Source organism: Electrona antarctica (assembly GCF_951216825.1).
Source record: "Electrona antarctica genome assembly, chromosome: 12".
In the NCBI taxonomy this organism is placed as follows: domain Eukaryota; kingdom Metazoa; phylum Chordata; class Actinopteri; order Myctophiformes; family Myctophidae; genus Electrona; species Electrona antarctica.
The window spans coordinates 49,527,134-49,552,899 of NC_136793.1; the positions used below are offsets into that span (position 1 = coordinate 49,527,134).

A 25,766-nucleotide genomic window follows, 5' to 3' on the forward strand; every position below is an offset into this window, starting at 1 on the left:
CGGACGCTGTGGTCGTGATTTGAGGCTTTTTGTTCAAAACTGGCCAATCCTGCAGCCAATTAGGATGGAATATGGACAGATCCGTCTTGAACACATGACTATAGAGATAATGTGTAACGATTTGAGAGAATCTGTTGCAGTAATATCAAAAACGTGTTTTACAAAACACATTTCGGCCTCCTGGTGACGCGCACACACACACACACACACACACACATCTAAATGACACATAACCCATTAAGACTGCACCTGCTGCCCCTTTATCATTAATTTCATCATTCATTTTGGCAATATGGGGATATGTTTGGAATTGGTGGCATACTCCCTTTTGGCTTTTATAGAGTTTTATTTTGTGGAGCTGGGACAAAACAACAAACAAAAACAAATATAAAAACAAAACAAAAAAAGATACTCAAGCGACGCCGCTTGATTTGCCCCCTCCCCCAAATCCAACCCATTGATGCCGAGTGCCAAGCAGGGAGGCATTGGGTCCCATCTTTAATCGGACCTGTCTGGTTCCCGACCCGGGGGAGCACTTTTTCTCAGTTTACAATAAAACGCTGGATTTTGCTTTCATTTTGTAAAAAAAAGGTGATTGAAAACTTTATTGAACAAGATAAGTACAACAATAATACGCTTGTGTCAGTCACTCATAGAAATTAAGCCATATTAAAATGTGACTTCTGCAATCTCACTCTTTCCATCTTCACCCACTGGGCAATGACGTCCGATTCCGTCTTCCTGGCATTAATTACCGATACCGGGTCGGCGTCGTTAGATTCTCTGAAGGACAAAGACATGACCAGACGGAGACATTATCATCCAAAAATATATTCTATGTAATGTAGCAGCATGGAAATCACCGTCTGCATTGGTTGAATGATCTATGAGGAGGACTTTACCTCAAATCTAGATGGTGGGCTCCTTCTGGTATGGTGATCGCAATCAACGATGAGCTCAACGACTTCCGCACCTAATATGGAAAACCAACAAGCAAATAGCCCAGAGCCAATTAACTCAACAGTGTTGATTTTGTTGACTAAAACAAAAAGTGTTCGTCGACCACCTTTTTTTTCACTGAGGAAAACGAAATAAACACTAAATGAAAACTAAGCTATGATGACTAAATATATAGACAATTTTGTCAACAACTAAAAACTAGACTAAAATGTTACGGAGGGACTAGTGGAGAAGAGATTCAGTTTAACTAACTAAAAGACAAGTCATATTATACTTGGTTGCATGCTGAAAATAGCAGATCTACAAGCTACCAACGTGCTGCAGCGCAACGTGAGCTTGTAGATCTGCTATTTTCAGCATGCAACCAAATCTAAAATCAGCCATGAGGTGAAATCAAGGCCTGCAAAATACATTTTAGTCGACTAAATCAACTCTACATTTAGTCAACTAAAATCGTATATTTAGTCGACTAAAACTCAATCGGCAAAAAAACGAAAAAACAGCACCCTCTGCTGTTTGTTTCCCTTAGCGCAGCACAGAATCTGTTCTTGAGAGATTAACTAAAACTAGACCAACACTAAAACATGTCAGATGACTAAAATGTGACTCAAATCTAATTCAATTGTATTCAAAAGACTACGACTAAAACCACATCGAAATGTGCCCGCCTACGGTACTATTGACACGTTGGAAAAAGTCGTCCAAGTCATGGAAAGAGTCTTAATTTAATTTAAAGTTTGCTGAAAAAACAAGGTTGCTTGTGTGAATGTTACCCCTCCGTTTGCCCATGGGTCCAGATCTCCATTGGAGAAAATGATGTTGCTGGCTGTGGAGAGGTCTGAAAAGGAACGAGCAGAGGCTTCATTAGAAGTAGTTTCAGCGATGACGACGAAATACAGTTCTATTATCTGCGAACGAATGCCATCGTACGAGGGGATATAAAATGAAGCATAATATTGCGTCGATTGCAAGTGGACAATGGACATTGTTATTAGACCGACTACTTTAGAAGACACCGGTGGCAAGAAGCAACTTGAGTGTGAGGATCAATGACGTGAAGCTACTTTCCCAAACAAATTTAAAAAAGGGACAAAATAAAAAAATAAACATACAAGTTACTTTTATTATTTATTCTAGGACCTAGTTTTTCAAAGATATTTGAATTGGAATGTGTTTTATTATTTTTTATGACAAATTAAATAGGGCTTTAGAGGCCAGACTAATATCATTTTTATTTTTTGGCAGTTTTGTCTGGTTTCCAGGCTACTTGACAGCACTCAAGTGTTTCCCCAGCGGTGTTGATTTCGTCGACTAAAACTAAGACGAAAAATGTTCGTCGACTACCTTTTTCTACTGACGAAAACTACATGGACACTAAATGAAAACTAAGCTATGATGACTAAAACTAAGACTAAATATACTGACCATTTCATCAACAAATAAAAACTAGACTAAAATGTTAGGAAGGGACTAGTGCACAAGAGATCCAGTATAAGCCATTTTACACTTAGTTTGCAATGCATGCTGAAAATAGCAGATCTACAAGCTCACAACGCGTTGTAGATCGGCTATTTTCAGCAAGTGTAAAAACAGGGGGTGCATACTTAGTTTAGACTAGTCATTGGTTAGACATGGGTTAAGATTAGGTTTAGGTGTGCTGCCCCGTGGGAGGTTAGGGTTAGGGTTGCACCCTAAAAACAGTCATTACAGCCAACGGCATCAAGATTCAGTCGACTGAAGTCTTATGATATTTAGTCGACTGAAACTAGACGAACAGCAAGAAATTCCAGGTGACTAAAATGTGACTGAAACGGGTGCAGTACTTAGTTTAGACAGTTTGTCGTTTAGACTAGTAATTGGTTAGACCAGCCATTAGTCCTACAACTACGACCCATCTCAAACCCTCACCCTAAACCTAACCTCCCACGGGGCAGCACACCTAAACCTAACCTTAACCCATGTCTAACCAATGACTAGTCCCTTTTGGTGTTTTAAACATTATGTTATAATTTAGCTATTGAAAAATAGCAGATCTACAAGCTCATAGCGCGCCACCGAGTGGCGCGCTACGAGCTTGTAGGTCTGCTATTTTTGAAAAATCGTGAAAATATTTATTTCAGAAAACTGGAGGATTTAGAAGATTTTTTTTTTTAATTTTGAGGTCAGGCCTAAATGGGCTAAACTAAGTATGCACCCCCACTGAAACGAAATGAAAACTATTCAAGAGACTATACGACTAAAACTAAAACTATTCAAGAGACTATACGACTAAAACTAAAATCAGAATTTGCTGCCAAAAACAACACTGTTCGCCCAGTACTGCGTTTTGAGCCAGGGCCCGCCGTGGGATCACTCACCGTTTCCCCAGTACTGCGTTTTGAGCCAGGGCCCGCCGTGGGATCACTCACCGTTTCCCCAGTACTGCGTTTTGAGCCAGGGCCCGCCGTGGGATCACTCACCGTTTCCCCAGTACTGCGTTTTGAGCCATGGCCCGCCGTGGGATCACTCACCGTTTCCCCAGTACTGCGTTTTGAGCCAGGGCCCGCCGTGGGATCACTCACCGTTTCCCCAGTACTGCGCTTTGAGCCAGGGCCCGCCGTGGGATCACTCACCGTTTCCCCAGTACTGCGTTTTGAGCCAGGGCCCGCCGTGGGATCACTCACCGTTTCCCCAGTACTGCGTTTTGAGCCAGGGCCCGCCGTGGGATCACTCACCGTTTCCCCAGTACTGCGCTTTGAGCCAGCCGGGCCGTGGGATCACGCCCCAGCGCTTGGAGCAGTACGCCTCGCGGTCCCTCTCCGTGAAGGGCATGGGAGGAAACATGTCCGTCACGTTGTTGCTGTCGTAGCAGAGTTCAATCTCGGTACACGCCTGCAACCACAGAAAGGAGGTTAGAATTAGATGCACCGTGGTGGTGTTCCACAGGGTTCTTAGAATAGAACTCCAAGCTTTCTTTTTACGCGACTTTGATTTTTTTTGGGTCATCAGCGTATCTCATGATTTGGGGTCAGCCTTCAATAGGCTGGCGGCAGCGGTCACGGTTTGTGTAATGGATGCTGGTGAGCTTGAGAAATTAATATTTTGACATTACTATGGTGGTTTTGCAGGTCTCTGCACTACAATACATAACCATAGTTTTGTGCTAGGACAAAACAATTAAGGGTCCACTTGGTTTCATTCGTACACTCTCAGACTTAAGCCCAAACCGATTCTCCATGCAATTAACCCATTCTGGGTGGGAACCCCTTTTGGTGTTTTAACTAAGCATTATGTTATACTTTAGCTATTGAAAAATAGCAGATCTACAAGCTCATAGCACGTCACCGAGTGGTGTAATGGTTAATTATTTTATTTTTGGTGACAGACACTGAGCAGAAAGCTATGCAAACTTATTTCTACATTTTAAGCAAGAATGGTGCAGCAATTAGCTGGCAGTCAAATTAATTTTAGTTACTCTCGTGTTTTTGCTACAAGAGAGAGACTTTAAGAGATGTTTAAAGGACCACTTCACCACTTTTCAACATCTCTTCATATAATTGGTCCTCACTAATGTTCATGATAAAACACCACCATTCTTGTCCTACTCAGTCTGTGTCTCATAGGAGGGCTTTGGGCAGTTCGGACACCCGTCCACCAGTGACATCATCATTAGGCAGATTTTTATTTTTTTAAACAAGATTTGTTTTAAAATATATTTAGATTTTTATTATCGTGAGAACGATGGCTTCAACTTTTGCATTGCAACTTTTCAGGAAAAGAAAGCCTGCCGTTTCTATTAGCTTGGATTCACCATCGATGATGTCACTGGTGGACGGGTTTCTGAACTGCCCACAGCCTTCCTATGAGACACAGACTGAGTAGGAAAAAATGGTGGTATTTTATCATGAACATTAGTGAGGACCAATTATAGGAAGAGAAGTTGAAAAGTGGTGAAGTGGTGATGTCTGTCTAAAGCCACAGTAGTTGGCTCCAGGTGCTACATTTTGTACTAATGTTCAGCAACTACAGACTGAAGACAAATAAACATTTTCATGGAAAAACAAAAAATGAGAATCGACACTAATGGTACATTAGCCTTTGGAGTACCTGGTAGTCCCAAGCCAAGCTGTTGAAGCCCAGCCCACAGCCAGTGGGATCGGCGCACTCCACATACAAGGAATACAGGTCAAAGCACTGCAGGTCGCCTGTAGAGTTGTACACTATCCCTAGAGGGAAGCCATTGAAAAGGGTTTACAGGAAGATTCACCGTTGTTGGGGACGCGTTTGTATGACGGAGCATAAATTATGTTGAAAGGTGTGGAAAGGGCCGGCCGGGTGCAGTTTATATAATTGAAACAATTTTGTTCCCATATAAATTGATGGATTTCAAAAATACACTTGCTTGCCGTCAATGGTCTTAACATCTCAAATAGAGGGAATAAAGTGAGTGGCAAATAGAGTGGCAAAGTGAGTTTAACAATGTTTAACCAACTTAACTTCTGGGTATGACGACAACCATTTGACCATTTAACCTGTCGTTTGTCGATTTGGGTTCAGGACATTCACTTTGTAACTCACTCTGGATACAAGCGTCTGCTGCTGTTTTTAACCCCAAGTGAAGGACATCTCACTAAAAGAAACTTGCAATCACTTCATGAGTCTGAAGGAAGCAGACTAGTGCCCTCTAGAGTGCACCGATAGGAAAATCATCTGAAGAGATAATTTAATTTATGCATTTCAAATTCCATACACTGACACCACGGCGCGTAAACAGCGCCTCAAACTGTGACTCCGCCCACCACCGGGGGAAGTTGAGATTTGCGCTCGTTCGCTGCAATGCAATTTGCGGCATTTTCAAAACAATATTGAGCAGAGTAGCGATTATCAAACGTATTTGCAATGCCATACGTTGAAAGATCTGTTGCCCGTGGACAAGGCACGCTACCTCCGCAAGTTAGATAGCATCCGCATAGATGTTTGTCCGTATGTGATTAAGGATTGGACCAAGTTGCATTGGCAGCCATAGAAAATTCTTACCCCAGGCTAAAACCGGATGTGACGTTTTTGGGCGTTCCTGTCTAGCGTGGTGTCAGTGTATGGGCATATTGGAGGTGAGAAAAAGAAAACTGCCATAATTATATTATCTACACAATATAGTCGATTCGGTAGAGGGCAGGTAACCAAATCACGTTTTGATGTTACACGGTATCCTCTCATTAATAACTTAAAGCCTATCTTGATCGTATTGCTAAGGGTTCTATACAAGCACCACCCACCCTTTTTGGCACTAATCTAAATATCTTCAAAAACAGTCCATAGCTCTCAGCACGCCGCAATACCTTGTGAGCTTTTATTTTGACAGAATGTTAGCCACAGAATTGGGGCACCGGGATTCAAGAGGTTAAACTTTAATTACAGTATACATGCATTAATCATTTTACCTGCAGTGTTTTTGAGATTCTCCAGCAGATCGGGTCCACTTAGCATTGTGTCACATGCCACCTGGAAACACACACATCAATCCAATACAATATACAATTTACTCAGTGGTGGAAAAAGTACTCAATTGTTTTACTTAAGTAAAATTACCAATACTGCAATTTAGAAGTATTTTGTTACAAGTAAAAGCACGGAATTGAAAATGTACTTGAGTAAAAGTACAAAAGTATCGGCATCAAAATGTACTTAAAGTACTAAAAGTAAAAGTACTCATATTGCAGAATGTCCCATTTCACAAGTTCAAAATGTGTACAAAATCTATTGAAAATAGCCGATCTACTTTTTTTTTAAATAATTTGGGGACCCCCCAAAATAATTTGGCGACCATCACTCCCCCAGAGGGGTCACGACCCACGGGGTGAGAACCCCTGATCTAAACAGCAGCAGATATCGTGTCTGGCTCGGAGGTATCGCGAGATTTGGCTGCCAGACAGGAAACGGTGGGAAGTCTCACGATACTTGGTACGTTCAGAAAGGTACTTTGTGCTCTTTAGATACCATACCTCTATACAATTACACGGTGTACACATTGAAAAGCAACACAGCAGGCAATAATGTGCTACATGTCTTCTGTTGTTTTCCAGAAGCGATTACTTTACAAAAGGTCTGTCATTCAGAAATAGTGTTTGTTCATGAGCAGTGATGTAAATAGGGTGCGTTTTGCGTCCCAAAACGCACTTTATAGTTATGGGACGCAATAAACCAAAAGCCTCTGCATCCTGTGGACGCAACTTTATCCTGGCTGCACTGAAGACTATGGCACTCTCTCGGTCACACACTGTTCTACGTGGAAGTCTAGCACTCTTTCGGTCACACACTGTTCTACGTGGAAGTCTAGCACTCTTTCGGTCACACACAGGCTGCAACATCGGGTCTCATCACAACCCAATGCGCGACCCGTGAAGTCGGGGGGAAAAATAATAAAAGAGAGAAAAGAAAAAGACGGAGTGACAAATCGTTAGCAACAAGCTATGCTAACAGACTGGTGGTGGTGGTGTTGGCTATTAGCTTGTTGCTGCTGCTGATTCAACGCACTGATTGAACTTCACTTCATGTCCGCTTGTAACGTGAACGAATCCTGACACCAGCGCTGCAAAAACAGACAGATCTACAAGCTCTCAACGCGCTGCAAACGGCGCTGCAGAGATGGGCGCATCTGCGGGTTCTCAACGCGTTTGTTTTTGCAGCGCTGGTGTCAGGGTTCGTTCACGTTGATCTACAAGCTCTCAACACGTTGTAAACGGCGCTGCAGAGACAGGCGCATCTGCAGGTTCTGAGGCGACGCGTTGAGAGCTTGTGAATCTGTCTTTTTTGCAGCTGCCATTCTTTTCTGTAGACAGGGACTCAAGTGACTTCTAAGTTCCACTTTTCCAAATAAATTATTTTACATCCACAATGGCAAACCTATTTGCATTTTGGCTAAGTACAATAATTGCAACTGCAACTTTTGGTTGGTATATTAAGCTATGTTAAATCCACTGTTGCCCACTATTAGTATTTCTTACTGAGTTTTGCTTGCGAATACTACTACCCTACATAAAAAGATATACTGTATAGGCCTATTTGATATTTTTATATATATTTTTTTTTATAAAAAATGTTTTATTATTATTTTTGAGTGGTGCAACCACTCCCTTACGGAGCTATGTGTGTGTCTGGGTATGAGCACAAAAATAGCATGGTTGTTTTTCACCATCTGTGCGCACGCACACACAAACACACACGCACGTATTAACTGTATATATGATGCTTTCGGGGGGTGCCAATACATTACAGTGACAGTACAGTACAGTAGAGTAGAGGGTACAGTAGAGGGACCGCCACACGGTAACTCTGTCATTTCTCAACGTTTCGGACACGGCACGGCACGCCGGAACCGGCCCGGCCCCCTGGAACTCCCCCCCCCCCCCCCCCCCCCCCCCCGCGAACCCTCTCACGGAGTTGCACCACTCACTTCACACAGGTGTGATTCTTTTTGGGACTCATAAGAATTTTTTGGGACTCATTTGAATGACCACCTGTGCATCCCGGGACCCATTACATTGAAAACCTATTTATATCACTGCATGAGCTGGTCACTGAGCTGAGTGAGCTCTCATTGACTCCAGTGCATTCTGCCGAACTTCCGGGTGTAGTTTGGCTCCCATGGAAGCATCCATGAAAGTGTCATGGCGCAGCCCAGTCACGTGACCATGTCCTTTCCTTTTCAAAGCTTCCTTGGTTTACTCCCAACAATCTTCCCTATTTACTCTGAATCTACAGCGCTGTCCATGGTTCTGATCAGAACGCCGATGTTCTGTCCTAATTTCTGACTTCACCATGCATCTATTATCAGACTTATTAGCGCGAGGTAGTAATGGAAGATTTCACCTCCCTATCTTGGAATGGAAGATAGGGAGGTCAAATCTGCCTCATCTGCTTGGCACTCCAGTGCCTTTATTCAGAGAAATTCCCAGGCAAAAGTGTTAATACTGGAAGTGTAAATCATGTCTGACATTTTCATGGTCAGTCTTGTAATTCATTTCTTACTGCTGTGTATTGCTTGTAAAGACACCTCCACTTCTAAAGGCTGCTGTGCGTGAAAACATTTGAAAGCTGAAAGAATTATACTCTTCCCTGAAGAAAAAAAAAAATCACACCCGTGTGAACTGAGTGGTGCAACTCCGTGTGGGGGCCCCCGGTGGGTCCCCGGAACTTCCAGAACCACAGGAACGGGCCCAGGGTGCCAGCCCGGTTCCGGCGAGCCGCCCCGTGTCCGAAACGGTATGAGAAATGAGAGTTACTGTGTGGGGGAAATTAGAATTTAGCAGACACCCCTCTCTCTCTCCCCCCCTGCCTCTCTCTCTCTCTGTAATTAGCAGGCAACAGTGCAACACTATCTCTCTCTCTCTCCGTTTCTAGCACAACAGCGCCACTTTTGCCCCTACTGGTACTCTAAACATAGGGACATAGGTTGGGCCATAGGGACATTGCAGTTTATTCATCTCCTGTACCTTGACAGGGTTGGCTGGCAGGTTCCCCCAGAAATGTGTACTGTATGGGTAGTCCAGCATGGCCATCAGGGTGAACGCGTTCCTCAGCAGACCTTTCAGTTGGTGGATGTCCTTAAGAGAGGCGGGAGGCTTGCACAGGGAGAACTCCGATTGGACGCGGCTGTAATCTGTGGACGAGTCAGATACCGTGAAAGTAGAGGTGGACCAATCGGAGCACCTCTACTTTGAAACTGAAAGTGTTCCTTTTCTGTTCCCTCCTCGCCTGCTGGTTTATTTTTTTCTTATATTATTTATTTAAAGGAGAATTCCATGCTAGATGGCTTTTTTACCTTTCTTTGTAGTCGTTACGTCCCCACCAAAGAGGTCCAGGTGTTTTTTTGGGCAAAAACTCTATTTCCCCTACCATAAGCCCTCAATGAATTGCATTGAATGGGAATTGAATGGGGCTATGGGGTGTTGTGCTAATTCACTTATTTCCATCGAAATAAGTAGTAAAGTGTGCCGCTTGGGATAAAAATTATAATTTTGAGCGATGGAAATAAGCAAATTAGCACCCCATAGCCCCATTCAATTCAATGCAATTCATTTAGGGCTTATGGTAGGGTTAATAGCCAATAAGAAGCTTTTGCACAAAATAACACCTGGACCTCTTTGGTGGGGACGTAACGACTACAAAGAAAGGTAAGAAAGCCTTTTAGTATGGAATTCTCCTTTAAGGACATCAATACTCATATCAATAACATTTCTTGTGTCCACAGGATTTTATATATATTTCTTAAACAAAAGACAAGAAAACAAATAAAATAATGGGAGAGATAGAAGATGTGTACATAAATGCTAAAGTACAATACAGTATAATACTCATAAGAGGACATGAGAGAGTACTCCTGCTGGTTTCTGTGCCACAGTTTGGAGATGCTGTGAATGGCCAGGTAATGGTCATTAGATTGCTCTTGCAGCACTTTGGAACATTGTTTTGAAACTGCTATATAAATGATAATTCATTCATTCAATAATCATAGAACTGTCGCGAGACAAGACAGACATGCCAGGCTTTTAGTAAGTTGACACACACACACACACACACACACACACACACACACACACACACACACACACACACACACACACACACACACACACACACACACACACACACACACACACACACACACACACACACACACACACACACACACACACACACACACACACACACACACACACACACACACACACACACACACACACACACTTCAGAAAACTGTCAGAATTTAGAAGACATTTATTTCATTTCGACGTCAGGCCTAATATCACTGCGTGGATATTAGTCTCGTGCCTCTCAGTGTTAGATTAGTATTTTTCTCACAATGTCCCCGCCCCCATATTTGAATACTGGGCCCTGGTTGGTTATAGCCTGGTTCCTGATGAATCTGGTTGGCTCGTCACCACTTCAGCCGTGAAGTCCTCCCACAATTGACAGGGGCCAGACTTCACCTGCCGGGGGCAATATGCATTGCAAAGGCAGATGAAGGCTGGCTACGCGAGGCCATTTCTTGCATGGGTGCCTCCACCACCGGTGTGTGGAGACTGTGTGCGCGAATGTAACTGTAGCGGTTACGATGTGCGTTACAGTGTAATGCACATTGTAAAGCAGGGGTTCTCAACCTTTTTGGCCGGGGACCCCCGAAAATGCTTTGGCAACGTCTCGGGACCCCCACCCCGCCCCTTCCCGACCCCCAATATAAATTGACTGCTACAATAACCTTAAACCATTTTGGGCGGGAACCCCTTTTGGTGTTTTAAGCATTGTTATAATTTAGCTATTGAAAAATAGCAGATCTACAAGCTCATAGCGCGCCACCGAGTGGCGCGCTATGAGCTTGTAGGTCTGCTATTTTTGAAAAATCGTGAAAATAAATTTTAAAAAAATCTTTTTTTTTTTTTGAAAATAATTTGGGGACCCCCTAAAATAATTTGGCGACCCCCCCGAGGGGTCGCGACCCACGGGTTGAGAACCCCTGGCACTTTGGCTTAAGGTACTATTGTAGGGATTCTTAGCGGATTGAAGCATTTACCTTGGTGTTCGGCCAGGTCCTGTAGACGCTGGAATGCTCCTCTCACAGCGTCTTTACATTCTGGGGCGTAGTTCTCAAAATCCTTTGGAGGAGGAAATCCAGCAGGCAAAGACATTTATTGTTATTATCATATAATACAGGCATTTTCAAAGTAATTCATCTTCTATTTAGAACTTGAATAATACAATAGTGATCTAAATTTTTGTGGAGGAAAATCGAGACTCACATTTGAGCAAGAATGGTGCAGCACTACTTGAATGACACGCTGAAGGATATTATGAGCACATTCAACAGCCACAAGTCATGAGTTTCATGACTCAGTGACTCAGACAATGTAGGAAACGTCCTACTTAATCATGATTTTAGCAGTAGAAGAACACACACATGCACACAAACACACACAGACTAAATATACACTGTGCTCTGTATGTATTTGTATAGATGAGCAAGCCAATTTCACTACTAAATGTGCCCATTTGCAAAATACTACTTCCTATCCTGACACCATGAAAACACAGATGTCACCATTGTAGCTCCTTGTTGTATCTGGCTACAGATACAACAACTGATACCAAAACAAACGTTGGCTGCCTGTTGCTGTTACACTTCACTTTCCCCTCAGGGATTAATAAAGTACCTATCTATCTATCTATCTATCTATCTGTGTATGTCTTAACTCCAACGCCCCTTATTCTGGGGAGAACATTCGCCAAAAATAGCCAACCTACAAGCTTGTAGATTGGCTATTTTTGCCGGAGAGATTTGGTACAAAGGCGGTCCAAGTATGGTTGTGACTCAGGTCTGGTATTTACTAGGAATAGAGCGTTTCGGTGGTTGAGAAACAGCTAAATATACATTAAACCCTATTCTATAGTTCCCCATTCCTCTTTTTGGTTACACTTGTTCCCACTCACAGACGTAACATCCCGGAAGAACTGTCCGGCGTCTCCCATCCCTGCCGTTGACAAGATGGGGGCGCTAGCAGCCAGAGCCCCGGTCACTATGTTTGGATATCTCAGTCTCATATAGACGGACAGCATTCCTCCATAACTGGAGCGGAGAGATGAGAAAGAGTCATTCAACGATCATCATTTGATCGCAAAAGGCATTTTCTTGAAGGGGTCAAGGAACGCTACACTATGGTGGAGTGCATCTGTTCAAAACATTCAATAAGTAATGTAATGTATACACATTACATTGTGCATTGCCAAAACAATGGGAATTGAATCAGACGAGGCATAAGTAACACCTGTTATTTAAAAAAGGTCTATTTTGCATTCTCATAGCAGGACTACATTAAAAAAAAAATCACACCTGTGTGAAGTGAGGGGCACTCTTATCATCATACATCATCTCATTCCGGCCAATCACAATTTGCGTGCTCAATTTTCTGCCCTCACTTAGTTTTTATCCTCAATACGTACTTTGCTCAGCCAATCAAATCATCGCTATGGGGGTGCTCAGCCAATCAAATCATCGCCATGATTCACACAAACGCACAAGGATGCTCAAAAAATGGTTCATTGCTGCGTTGCGAAGAGAATCTTTTCCTGGAGCCTTTTCGTACTTCAACGTCAATATGATGAAAATGACTCTTAACAGCGCACTCACACTGTACCTATAGTGTGGCATCAAATTGTAAGAACGTGAGAGTTCTTACCTGCCACCAAATACAATGACAGGACATTCTGTGGCACCCAGTTGCCATTTCAGCTCATTGATCATAACAGCGTAGTCAGCCAGTGCCTGTTCCACCGTCAGCAAGCCGACCTCTGGAATGTTGAAGGACTCTTGTCCAAAAGGGAGTGATTTGCCATAGTATCTCTGTCAGAGGGGAAGATGGAGGGTATCAAGTACACATGCATGCACTGTGTATATAGTCAGAATGTAGCCTGGGCAGCATTCCTTTTCGGGTTTATGATCCGGTCGGGAGCGGATGATATCGCTACGTCATTTTGTAGTCATCAGGCAGGAAGAATCATCCGGAACTTCCTTTTCCCTCAAACCGGAAGAATAACAATAAAAGCTCTCGTAGCCTGCTGCTTTTATTGAGAAAAATCGGTTTGAGGGGAAAGGAAGTTCCGGATGACTGATGACTACAAAACAATACTACAACATGACGTAGCGATATCATCGATATCATCCGCTCCAGACCGGTTCACACGGCAATTTTGTAACACAGACCAGGTAGTGCTGCACAATTAATAGAAGAAAGATTGAGATCTAGATTCAGACACCTACGTGATCTCATTTCTGAATTTGAGCAAGAACCGTGCAGCACTGTAGTTGGCTGTCCAATTCATTTTAGTTACGCTTACGTTACTACAAGAGAGAGACTATAAGAGAGGTTTGAATGTAGCATTGTTCAGCAACTACAGACAATACATATTTTCACAGGAAAAAAAGAATACAATAGTGATCTCATTTTTTGTGGAGGAAAATCGAGACTCACACAAGCAGCGTGTCATTCAACTACTTGAATGACACGCTGAAGGATATTATGAGCACATTCAACAGCCACAAGTCATGAGTTTCATGACTCAGACAATGTAGGAAACGTCCTACTTTCTTTGTGTGTTTGATGATGATTTTAGCAGCTGAATAGATTTTTTGAATGCAGTTACCCAATTGTTTGATTGCAATACCTACCTAATCTACTCAGTGAGTGTTCATTTATCCATTTGTGACTCTGGGAGTGTGAAAATGGAACCAAATGGACCTTGCTTGGTCCATTCGTACGCTGTCCAGAGTTAAATTAGCATGGGAGATTTTACTGTGTAGCAGAGCAGACACACATGTAGCAGCCTTACGTACGTGTTCGGCAAATATGACCAAGGCCCCCTGCTGTGCAGCCAGCTCCGTGATGAATCCAGAGTTGAGAGCAAAATCCCAGATATCGCCCTCGTTGCCCGTGTAAAAGAAAATGGGCCCATAGCTTTTCTGCCAATATTCGTCTAAACAGGAAAGATAACGCCATTGGTGAGAAGTGTTAATTATGAGAGGCAAACGCGTATGTTTTCTGCTCCCTAATCCCACCCCAGTATGTCCATAAAATATATATATATATTTTTTTTTTAATTTTATCCTATGATTTTGCAACCCATTTTTTCGCCCAGTGTCAATTATCTATAAATGTAATCCTGGGCGCTACACTTCCTCTGCCAACCTGGGGGGGCAGCGGACTGACCTCATGCTCCCTTCTATGCATGAGGAGTCCAAGCTGCTTCTTTTCACCTGACAGGGGAGTTTCCCCAGCCGGACGTAGCGTGTGGAAGGAACACGTTATTCCGACCAGTTCCTTTCCCCTCCATCAGGAGCCCTGACTGGCCAGGGGAGGTAGTTTAGAGACCAGGATTACTGCATGTTTTTGTGAGGGTACCTACCCTAGGGGACATGGGGAAAACATGCAAACTCCACACAGAAGAGCCCTTTCACCAACCCCGCCTCGGGTATGGGCACTGATGATGCGGAGGGGAGAACACGCCCCCCCAGCGCCCATAGCGTCCCCAGCGGGAATCGAACCCAGGACCTCTAGCTGTGAGGCGACAGCACTACCGACTGTGCCACCGTGCCCCCCCATGAAATAGACCTTTAACCCATTAAAACCAGGAAAGCATCTGTGTGAATTTATACTTTGGCAATTCAGAAATAGCAGAACAAACTCATAGTCTCTTTGTGCTGATACGAGCTTGTAGATCTGCTATTTACAATCGTGAAACTGTGCAAATCCTTTGAATATAATAGATTTTCTTTTAAGCCAAAATGTTTAACTACTAAATTCTTTGCTTCTGGGGGTCCCTGGCAATATTTTGAGATGGGGGTTCCGCAGCCAAATACATGTAATTTTGGGAGTCCTCTTGAAGTTAGAGAACCACTAATATACCAGAGACTTTTTTTTACCTGTAATTAAGTAACGCTGGTTGTACGTGCCGTTTCCCATGCTGTTAAAGTTGAAGTGGTCCAGGATCTGGGTGAAGTATTTCTCTGTGAACTTGGGTTCATGGTCTGTCTGCAATATGTGGCCCCCATGTGACTGACACAAAATTAAATAAAAAACAGTTAATGGTTCAGTTCAGAATTTATACTTGGGTTTGATATCACACTACCAAAGTTCAAATAGACAACACTTTTTTATAATCTGCTAGCTGGTCAAAAAACATATACTATTCCTTTAGCAATTTGTTATATAGCCTTGCACCAAGACTGCCATGGATTTATTTTATGAAGTCTGACTCAATAAAACAATGACAGTCTAGACTTGTGTTACAACATGCATGCTAACAAGCTTCCAGACTAGCCCAAACATTTAGACTCTCGTAGGTTTTTTTCGATTCTGAAGAATCTCTCAGAATCGAAAAAAAACTCTACGAGAGTCTAAATGTTTGGGCTACTTCCAGACCACTATAGCCATGGTTCACATGACTTCACGATTATGACAGTCATGTTTCAGGGCTACCAGACAACATTTCAGATGCTGATTTGGGATTGGAGTTTCCACACGCATGCACTTATACTTTGATACCCAAAGGAGGTAAAGTAAACACTAAACAAAACGGTTTAAGTAAACAACAACACTAACAACAACAACATTCTAAGAAACATTTCACTACTACCTGTAAAAGTCTGCTTGGCAGAGCCTGTAGCACATCTAACAGGACAAGGAGAAGCAGCAAACGAAGGGTAAATGACACAAAGGGAAACAACTTAGCCATGTTGACTTTAAATAGTTCAACACGGAGTCACGGACAGAGAATGAGAGACAGAGATCAGATCAGCTGCTATCCTTTATATACTCTATGGCTGCTATGCTTCAAATGCTCAGGCGGCAGGCGCCCTGTGCCACTGATATCACGTGATTAGTCATCCCTGGGTCCTACTCCTTCCTAACCTGTCTTCGCCAGATGGTGGCGGTATTGAGTTTCATATTTCAGTACAGCATTTTGTAAACAGAGCTATGTCACATATTGCATCGTTATACATGTTGGGAGTTGGGTATAAACTAAAGCTTTTTTGAAACAAATAGCAGTATTTCTTTCCAGTCACTTTATGACAAATAGCAGCATTTTTTCCCCTCAAGACTATTTAAATAGTAGGCTATACAAACAAAACTAAACATAAAACTCATATTTAGCAGCTCTGTTTACGTGCAGTAGGTGTATCGGTCTACGCTGTAGTGTAGTATGTATATATATATTTTTTTTTCTCCATTATTATTATTATAAAAAAGTGTACATTATATATATAATGTACACTTTATTGTGTTTTTATAGCCTACCAATTTTATAATATGACACATCGTCGATGTATAGGCTACCTTTATTTGTATTCATTAGTTTTATAGCTGGGCTGTTAATAGCTTGTAGATCTATTATTCTTTACGTCATGGGTTTCCCAAATGTTCCCATAATCCCTCGCCCTCCTCACACGTAACGTAAAGTAAAGTCACCTCTAGTTGTTGTGGTTGCAGAGCAGAGGAGAGGACGTGCTGCTAACATCACATAACACTGACACAATACAACAATGGCACCTCCTGTTGCAGTGTCGCCCCTGATCAAGGTTGGTCTGTTGTTTTTTAAACTTCATTCCAATACGGTGAATTTATTGTGTTGCGAAAAAAATATTGCTGCAGCGAGATAGCTACCGAACAAATGCTAACCGTGGCTAGCTGGTGTGTGTGTGTGTGTGCGTGCGTGCGTGTGGACGGTGGAGATCATGCAAAGTATTAAAATCCATTCAATGCATAACCATAACATTACAGCAGATTCAAGGCTAAATCGAGAAATGTTTTTTCTCACATCATTTCTCTAGGATTATTTGAGCTAATAGTATCGTTTAGTTTACCCATTATTATTATTATTATTATTACTAATACTAACTCATGTCTCGACAGTCTCGCTTTGATTCAGTAGTGATTTGTGCCGTTTTCTCTGCAACAGACAGCAAGATATTCAGCTCTTATTGCTGGCATCGTCTATGGAAAGAGACGATATGGTGAGATAACGTTCAACCTGGTACAGAATGTACTACTAGTCTACTACACACACACACACACACACACACACACACCACACACAGTATGAGCTGTTGGTACAGTAGCTACATTCACTGTTCCAAAACATTATATTTATTCCTAAACTAGGATTTCAAACAAAACATGACATAAATTCACCATGGAGTTTTGTATTTGCCATGATGATTTTGATTAGTTATGAAATAGTATGAGCGGAGTATGGGGTGTCATAAAAGTGACAAGACTGAACCACAGGAGGTTCTGCATTTGGCACTGTACGCCTGGGTCTCTGAATGGATATACAGTAGCCTATAGGGCGGCCTACCTACAGTCCTATACCCTTACAGTCTGTCAACACACAATATGGGAACCCATGATGTTGTGAAACGCATGTCAAACATTGTAAAAACATGTTTAGTCAACACATAATGCATGTCCATGATCAACAGTGAGTGGACATGTCAAATGCATGTTGTATAGAGCGTTGCAGTCCCGCCCCCTTTCATGACGACGACTGGCACAGGAAATAATTCCCCATGCATTTTTACCACCAGACATATCAAAAAGTATTTATTTAAAGATCTGTAAGCCGGCCTGGGCCATCTCTCTCCCCATTTCCTGTCAGCCTACTGTCTGTCCCTCCATAAAATATATAGAAAGCCACAAAAAAAAAACATTTAAAAGATCTGTAAGCCTCGAAAAAAGCCAACTCAGATCGTGACAAATCACGACAACAAACACAATATTTTGGGCCGAACAAATAATTCGTAATTACCGTATTTGTTCGGCCCAAGATATTGTGTTTGTTGTCATGATTTGTCACGATCCGAGTTGGCCTTGTCCGCGGCTTTAAAGGTCTTTACAATTTACAATTTAGGCATTTAGCAGACTTAAATAAGCGACTTCTTTAAATAAATACATTTTGAAACGTCTGAGAAAAATGAATGGAGAATTATTTCCCAGGCCAGTCGTCGTCACGAAAGGGGGTGTGACTTGGACTGCGACGCTCTATAGTCTATATAAACTATATAGATATACTGATATAAGTAACCAGATTACAACTGAATAATCGGTCACTTGGGAAAACCTGTAAAATTGAGTCTTTAATTTAATACCCTTTTTAGATGAACTGAAGCCTATCGCTGCTGAGGAGAGGAGGGTCGAGGAGGAAGAAAAGAAGATCCGAGAGGAGAAAGAGCGCATTGCCAAACAGCTCGCAGAGGGTTAGCATCAATCGTCAAAGTCAAGAAATATGTCTCGTTCTGCTTAATACTATATGCAGCACAGCTTACTATTCTTCTCATGAAGATGAACAGAAGCAATGCATACTGCAAACCATTGGTTTCTTAAAGTGGTGTCCGGGGAGGAGTCCTTGAGAGTAAAAAAAAAAAAAAAGTATAGCTATAAAACTAAATAATATATTTTTTTAAAGGCATACATCAACAATGTGTCATATTAAATTGGCATATTAAACTAGCCCAACAGTGTTATTAAAGGGATATTTCACTTTGTTTTGCGTGTGGGTGCGTGTCTGTTGGAAATTAATATCAAATATCTAAATACTGAATCAAGCAACTTAAAACTGTCTGGGGTGTTCACAAAAGCATGAGTATAGCTAGGAGTTAAAATGATCCCAAACATTGTTTTAAAGTGAAATTATTAGTTAAAATGATGTGTAACATTTCAGGTGAGATGGATGGAGTCCATGTGCTTTCTAGCTAAGTAATAGCTTGTTGCATCTGTAGAAATAAAGGGGTCCTTGAGGGAGTTCCAGGGGGTCCCAAGCTATTAGTTAGTAACCAAATGGACCCTTATGGGTCTGTAACTCAGTGTACAAATGGAACCAAATGGACCCTAACGGGTGCATTTGGTTCCATTTGTACACTCTCTGATGTTACAATATTAATTGGGGTCTCCGAGATAGAAATGCCATTAAATGGGGGGTCCATAGACTAATTGATTCTTATTGTATTTTTACTGCTATTGTTCACTTTGTAAACTCGTTTTTGGAAAGGTGCTATATAAACAGTTATTATAATTATAATCTGATCTTTTTTTTTCTTTTTGGGTTATCTTTACAGCAAGTGAAGATACCATTCTGAAATGAACCAGGAGAAGAGGTTGGGCTTCTTCAGCCTGAAGATTCCCACATCGTCGTCGTGCAACTTTCAACCTCTCTTTGTGGTCCTCCTTACTGTGATGCACTGAGGTGAAGATCAGGTCAATTATATCCCTCTCGTTGTGGATGTGTTCACTCTTACCTTTTGAAGATGCATAGTACCTCCTCGTCTGGCCCGCCACTCACTGTCCCACCATGGGCCGTTCCGTTATTGACATGACAAAACTTGATGCTTTGATTCAGCTCTGTAATATCGCAACCGCAACCTGTACAAATAGTGTTTTTTTTTCCCAGTTCATGTTTGTACTCAAAATAAAAAAAATAGAACTACATGGTCACTATTGTTTACTGAAGTTTTGATTACTAATTGATGCTCGGATATGGGTGTACTACTTACTGTAGCAGGCAAGAGGTACTGTGTGTACAGTACACATACTAAATTGACATGTTGGCTTTATGGTTGAATTTTGATACCTAACATCCTTTGATATAAAATCAATGTTTTTCACTTGCAGTAGTCATAATTTTGGGTTAAAGTAGAAGAAGATATTTGATCTGTCCTGGCTCTAAACATTTTATGCCACCTTCACATTTGATGTATTTGGTTACACAAATAAGTGGAACAGAAAAATTGCCTTCAATTGCTTGATCACCAACATAAACAACTTTGAAGTATAGGCTACTTAGTTTGTGCATAAACAACCAAATGTACTCAACCTTGACTTAGTTTGTGCCACAAGCTTAACGTGTCGCGGCGTTGTGAGCCACAGCAGATCAATTTTCAACTGGGTATAAGTCAAGTATTACAATCACAATTTAGCATCGTAACCGTCCATATTGGTTAGTTCAGTGGTTACCCCCTTGGGGTCCAGTAGGGAGTTCCAGGTGGTCTCCAGCTAAATGATAGTAACCAAATGGACCCTTATGGGTCTAAATTAACAGTGATTTTACAATATTAATTGGGGTCTCCGAGATAGAAATGCCATTAAATGGGGGGTCCGTAGACTAATGCATGTGAAACTGGGGGTGCTTGAAATAAATGGTTGAGAATCAGTGCTAGAACCATAATACAAATCATCTCTTATGGGGGTCCCTGACATATCTTTTGAAATAGGGGTCCGCGGGCTAATAAATGTCGATTTAGGGGTCCTTGACATGAAAAAGTTTGGGAACCACTGGGTTAGTTGATATCAACCTGATCAAGTTGGATGAAGCTTCAAATGACACCTACTTATTGTTGGTTGTTTTTCAATGATAATTATGCTAGTACATGTACTTTTCACATATGAAATATTGTATTGCAGGCCTGGGCCGTGGCTCAGCGGTCCAGGCACCTTGGCCGGTAGCCCGAGTCTGGCAGTGTGCCGCGGGTTCGACTCCCGATCCCGACGGCCCTTGCTGCATGTCACTCCCCCATCTCTCTCCCCCATTTCCTGTCAGCCTACTGTCTGTCCCTCTATAAAAAAAATGTAAAATAAAGGTGAGAGCCGCAAAAAAAAATATTGTATTGTAAATAAAACTCGTTAAATGTTCTGAAATAGAAACTTTGGTCAAAAGTAATGAGAATGTTCCAAATGTAATGATTACATTTTGCACTATTAGTAGTAATCAGCGGGCTGATTTAAATCAATTTTAACCAACAGACCCAAAACAATGACTCATCAGGTACCCGAGTCTACAGAGAATGTTTCCTCTGCTTTCTGTTGGCAAGGCAAGGAACGTAGTTTTACTTGTGTTGCATTTTTGAGGAAAGCGATTTGGTGTAGTGAGGGAAAAGGAGGGGGTCTAGTGGAGAGAACCCCTGGGTCTTCCGGTCAAGGCTGAGCACTTCTACTGAGGGCACTTTTCTAGTTTACCGGAGTGTGTCACATACTGTAGCCTACAGCCATTATAAACAGACTGCCTAACACCTATGCATACTGTATATGAACCCATTTTGACCTGAGATCAGATTCTAAAAATGTCTTCTACATCCTGACAGTTTTCTGAAAAAGCTATGTTTCTATGTCAGTCGTGAGCTTGTAGATCTGCATTTTTTCAATAGCTAAAGCATAACATAATGCTAACACCAAAAAGGGTTCCCACTCAAAATGGGTTAAAGAATGGAGTTTCTTTATGTTTCCAATGTGCTGCTGGGTTTGTGTTAAGTCTCCTATACAGTAGCTTCCATTTACTTTTTTGCAGGCTTCAGATGATTTACTTGGAGAACTGCACCAAAATTAAACATTTAATGTGGTTAGACACCCAAGTGCCATATTTAATTTGACCTAAAAAAAAAAGTCTGCTGTTATTGCCGTATTGAGACACTGATGAAAGCTGTCAAGATGCCTTTGTTTTCCTCCTAGAGATCAGATGGTGCATGACGCTATGGTACCCACAAGGTGCTGAAGGCGCTAGGGTCAGTCTAGTGAGAGTAGTCTATTTTAATAGCATGGCCATGCCAGCCTATGAATAGGTAGGGCTTATTCTTAGGATTTCCCACTTAGCTCATACCAGCAGTACAAGAATTCAACTCGGGATTTATGAGATGGCCTGACCAAGGTTGGAACGACAGATTACGTCACATACAGTAGGGATTACAGTAATCTGAAAAAGTAATTTATAGTTTTTTTCCAAGTAAATAATCAGTGAACTCATTACTAAGTCACTACTAAGTTACTATACAATTAAAGTATCTTGTTGTTAATAATACATGCTGCGGGTCAGGGTGGCACAGTCGGTAGTGCTGTCGCCTCACAGCTAGAAGGTCCTGGGTTCGATTCCCGCTGGGGACTTTGTGGGCGCTGGGGGCGTGTTCCCTCCTCCGTGTCATCAGCGCCCATACCCGAGGCGGGGTTGGCGAAAGGGCCTTTCTGTGTGGAGTTTGCATTTTCTCCCCGTGTCCCCTAGGGTAGGTACCCTCACAAAAAAACATGCAGTAATCCTGGTCTCTAAACTACCTCCCCCTGGCCAGCCGGGGCGCCTGATGGAGGGGAAAGGCACTGGTCTGAATAACGTGTTCCTTCCACGCGCTACGTCCGGCCGGAGAAACTCTCCCCTGTCAGGTGAAAAGAAGCAGCTTTGACTCCTCATGCACAGAAGGAAGCATGAGGTCAGTCCGCTGCCCTCCCCAGGTTGGCAGAGGAAGTGTAGCTAATAGTGTAGATAATTGACACTGGGTGAAAAAATAGGTTACAAAATTGTGGGATACAAATTTTAAGTAAAAAATAAAATAATACATGCTGCGTTATGGGGGGAGCTTACTTGTTGGACCGTTCAAAAGCATTCCTTAAAAGGAGAATATGTCTTTTGATTGTAAGATCTGTATTAGTATACATGTATATGGCACTAACGCGGTACTGTATATTACTGATTGTGCTATCTATGTGCACTAGATCAGGGGTTCTCAACCCGTGGGTCGCGACCCCTCGGGGGGGTCGCCAAATTATTTTAGGGGGTCCCCAAATTATTTTCAAAAAAAAAAAAAAAAAAATGAAAATTTTATTTTCACGATTTTTCAAAAATAGCAGACCTACAAGTTCATAGCGCGCCACTCGGTGGCGCGCTATGAGCTTGTAGATCTGCTATTTTTCAATAGCTAAATTATAACAATGCTTAAAACACCAAAAGGGGTTCCCGCCCAAAATGGTTTAAGGTTATTGTAGCAGTCAATTTATATTGGGGGTCGGGAGGGGGCGTGGCGGGGGTCCCGAGACGTTGCCAAAGCATTTCCGGGGGTCCCCGGCCAAAAACGTTGAGAACCCCTGCACTAGATCAGTGGTTCCCCAACCTTTTCATGTCAAGGACCCCCAAATTGACACTAATTAGCCCACGGACCCCCATTTGAGAAGATACGCCAGGGACCCCCATAAGAGAAGATTTTTACGGCTCTCGCAGTGATTCTCAACCATTTTAATTTCAAGGACCCTCAGCTTGACATGCAATAGGCTACGGACCCCCATTTAATGGCATTTCTATATCTCTGAGACCCCAATTTGTATTGTAAAAGCAATGTTAATTTAACTCTTGAGACTGTACAAATGGTTGTACACTCCCAGAGTTACAGGCCCATAAGGGCCCATTTGGTTCCAAACTATCATTTAGCTGGGGACCCCCTGGAACTCCCTCAAGGACCCCTGGGGGTCCCCGGACCCCACTTTGGGAACCACTGCACTAGATACCTCATGAGCAGCACAGCGGTACTGACAATATGACTACAGTACAGTAAGCACTACTACAGTAAGCACAGGCAGCAGTACTGACAAATTTGACAATATGTCTGTACAAGGTCTAACAGGTCTAACACATGGAACTGAATGAGTACAATGTATAAAATACATAAGCCTTATACACAGTATACTTCATATGACAAATATGAACATCACATTGCGATGAAGGAAAATCAAACCCTGCATTAGATGATTATTTAAATAAGTGTTGATTACATGCATTTACTGTAAACTGATCAATGAGTTAATAATGTAAAGTGTACATACATACTGTAATGAAATATGGCATTGACATTTTTATCAAAATGTATTCATATATACAGTATATATGTACTGTACATACAGTATACAGTACAGTATATAGTGCATTTACATGTACAAATGTGTTTTGTATATCCAGCTTTGAGTGTATTTTCTAAAACATTGTCCTACACAGACAATGGATGGAGAATTTTACATCATAATTGTCTGAGCAAATACACATATATCTTGCGCCACTTATCCCACACGGCCAAGCTACACCAGGCTTTTCTCCGCGCGTGCGTTTTTTAAAATAGGACTGGACCTAAATGAAACGCACGCGCGGGAGAAAACGCGCGAGAAAAGCCTGGTGTAGCGTGGCCGTAAACTAATAACTATTTTGAAAATCCTTTTAAAGTAGTTCAAATAGCCAATCTAGCTATAGCTCACAACTATAACAGCTAGTTCAACTATTTTTAAATGTTTTCCCAAAATAGTAGGCTAAAAAATGGCAAATAAGTTTAGGGACAAGGGGTGGCGCAAGATAGGGCCCAGAGTGTCTATTTTACTTCATGATGATGTACGATGATAAGAGCGCCCTTCACTTCACACGGGTGTGATATTTCTTTACCATTTTCTTTAACAATTTCTCTTTTAGCACCATTTTGTACATGAGTTTTGAGTCCACACTGCAAGCGCTATTGTGCCCTTGGTCTTTGAGGTGTGACAGTGGCATTAAGCCATAAAAAAACAATGCATTTTCCTCTTCTAAACTTTCAATGGATAGTCTACTTTCCAGCCCATAGAGCCCCATTGTGAACCCGGACATGTTGAGTACACCAAGGTTTTATGTTAGAAATGTTTGAGTATGGGTCCCCAGCATTTAGAAACTGCCGGATGCTAACTTGCATATATTGAGCAATTTTCATAATTGGCATAATATGTGACCATACCATTAACAACCTATAGAGAGTATGCGCATGCTTAAAGTGAATGGCAAACAGGCAAAGTGAGTTTAACATGGTTTAATGTTGTTTAATGCAATCAGATATGACTTTTCGGTGTGGATGTATGGGCTGTCAAGGCCAGAAAGTAGTTTTTTGCCACTCAGTAGGCGTTCCTACATAACTTCCTGGTTTGATGATGATGTCACACGCATACTCTCTATAGAAGGCAAAATATAAAAAAATTCATCATGCTTTATGTAGCATGTGACGCGTCAAACTAGGGGGGTTTTCATGAAGCTGAATCCATTCCATGCATTAGTTTTGAAAAATAAAAAACGGCCAAAAACGGCCATTGTCATGTCAGCACAATTGGGCAAGTGGGCATATGGCCGTTTACCATTACCATAATACTGAATAAATCACTGCTATGCCTTTCCACCTCCAACATTGATAAACCCAAGTAGTAACTCAGACGCCTACAAAAACACCCGTTGTGTGATGTAAACATTGGGCTGCTCTTGCGTCGAACCTCCCTTCGAGACATGTGCTATTAAAGAGCCCTACAACAATTACATGAAGCTTATATCAGTGTCGGGAACAACAACAAGAGCTTACAGGTAGGATTTGGTAAACTGGATTAGCCCATAGATTTAAAAGCTGCATTTAGGTTCAAGAAGTTCAGGTTCAGGTTCAGGTTCTCATCTGCCCCTCAGGTATAAAAAGGCTCGCAGGC

General features: G+C 42.0%; 1 protein-coding gene and 1 long non-coding RNA gene across 2 annotated transcripts; one reads left to right on the forward strand and one right to left on the reverse strand.

Moving 5' to 3' along the window:
* Nucleotides 1-565: 565 nt before the first annotated feature.
* dpp7 (dipeptidyl-peptidase 7) lies at nt 566-16,339 on the reverse strand. Its single transcript, XM_079517380.1, has 13 exons — nt 16,123-16,339; nt 15,410-15,542; nt 14,324-14,463; nt 13,170-13,333; nt 12,424-12,559; nt 11,510-11,591; nt 9,432-9,598; nt 6,381-6,441; nt 5,047-5,165; nt 3,675-3,831; nt 1,734-1,798; nt 903-973; nt 566-783 (listed from the first exon to the last, which is right to left on the reverse strand). Exons 1-13 carry the CDS (start codon nt 16,219-16,221, stop codon nt 660-662), a joined length of 1,518 nt encoding a protein of 505 aa, XP_079373506.1. The 5' UTR covers nt 16,222-16,339; the 3' UTR covers nt 566-659.
* A 606-nt stretch (nt 16,340-16,945) lies between these two features.
* LOC306933524 lies at nt 16,946-18,690 on the forward strand. Its single transcript, XR_013791240.1, has 3 exons — nt 16,946-17,065; nt 17,419-17,500; nt 18,644-18,690. It is a non-coding gene; the product is annotated as an uncharacterized lncRNA (long non-coding RNA).
* Nucleotides 18,691-25,766: the final 7,076 nt, after the last annotated feature.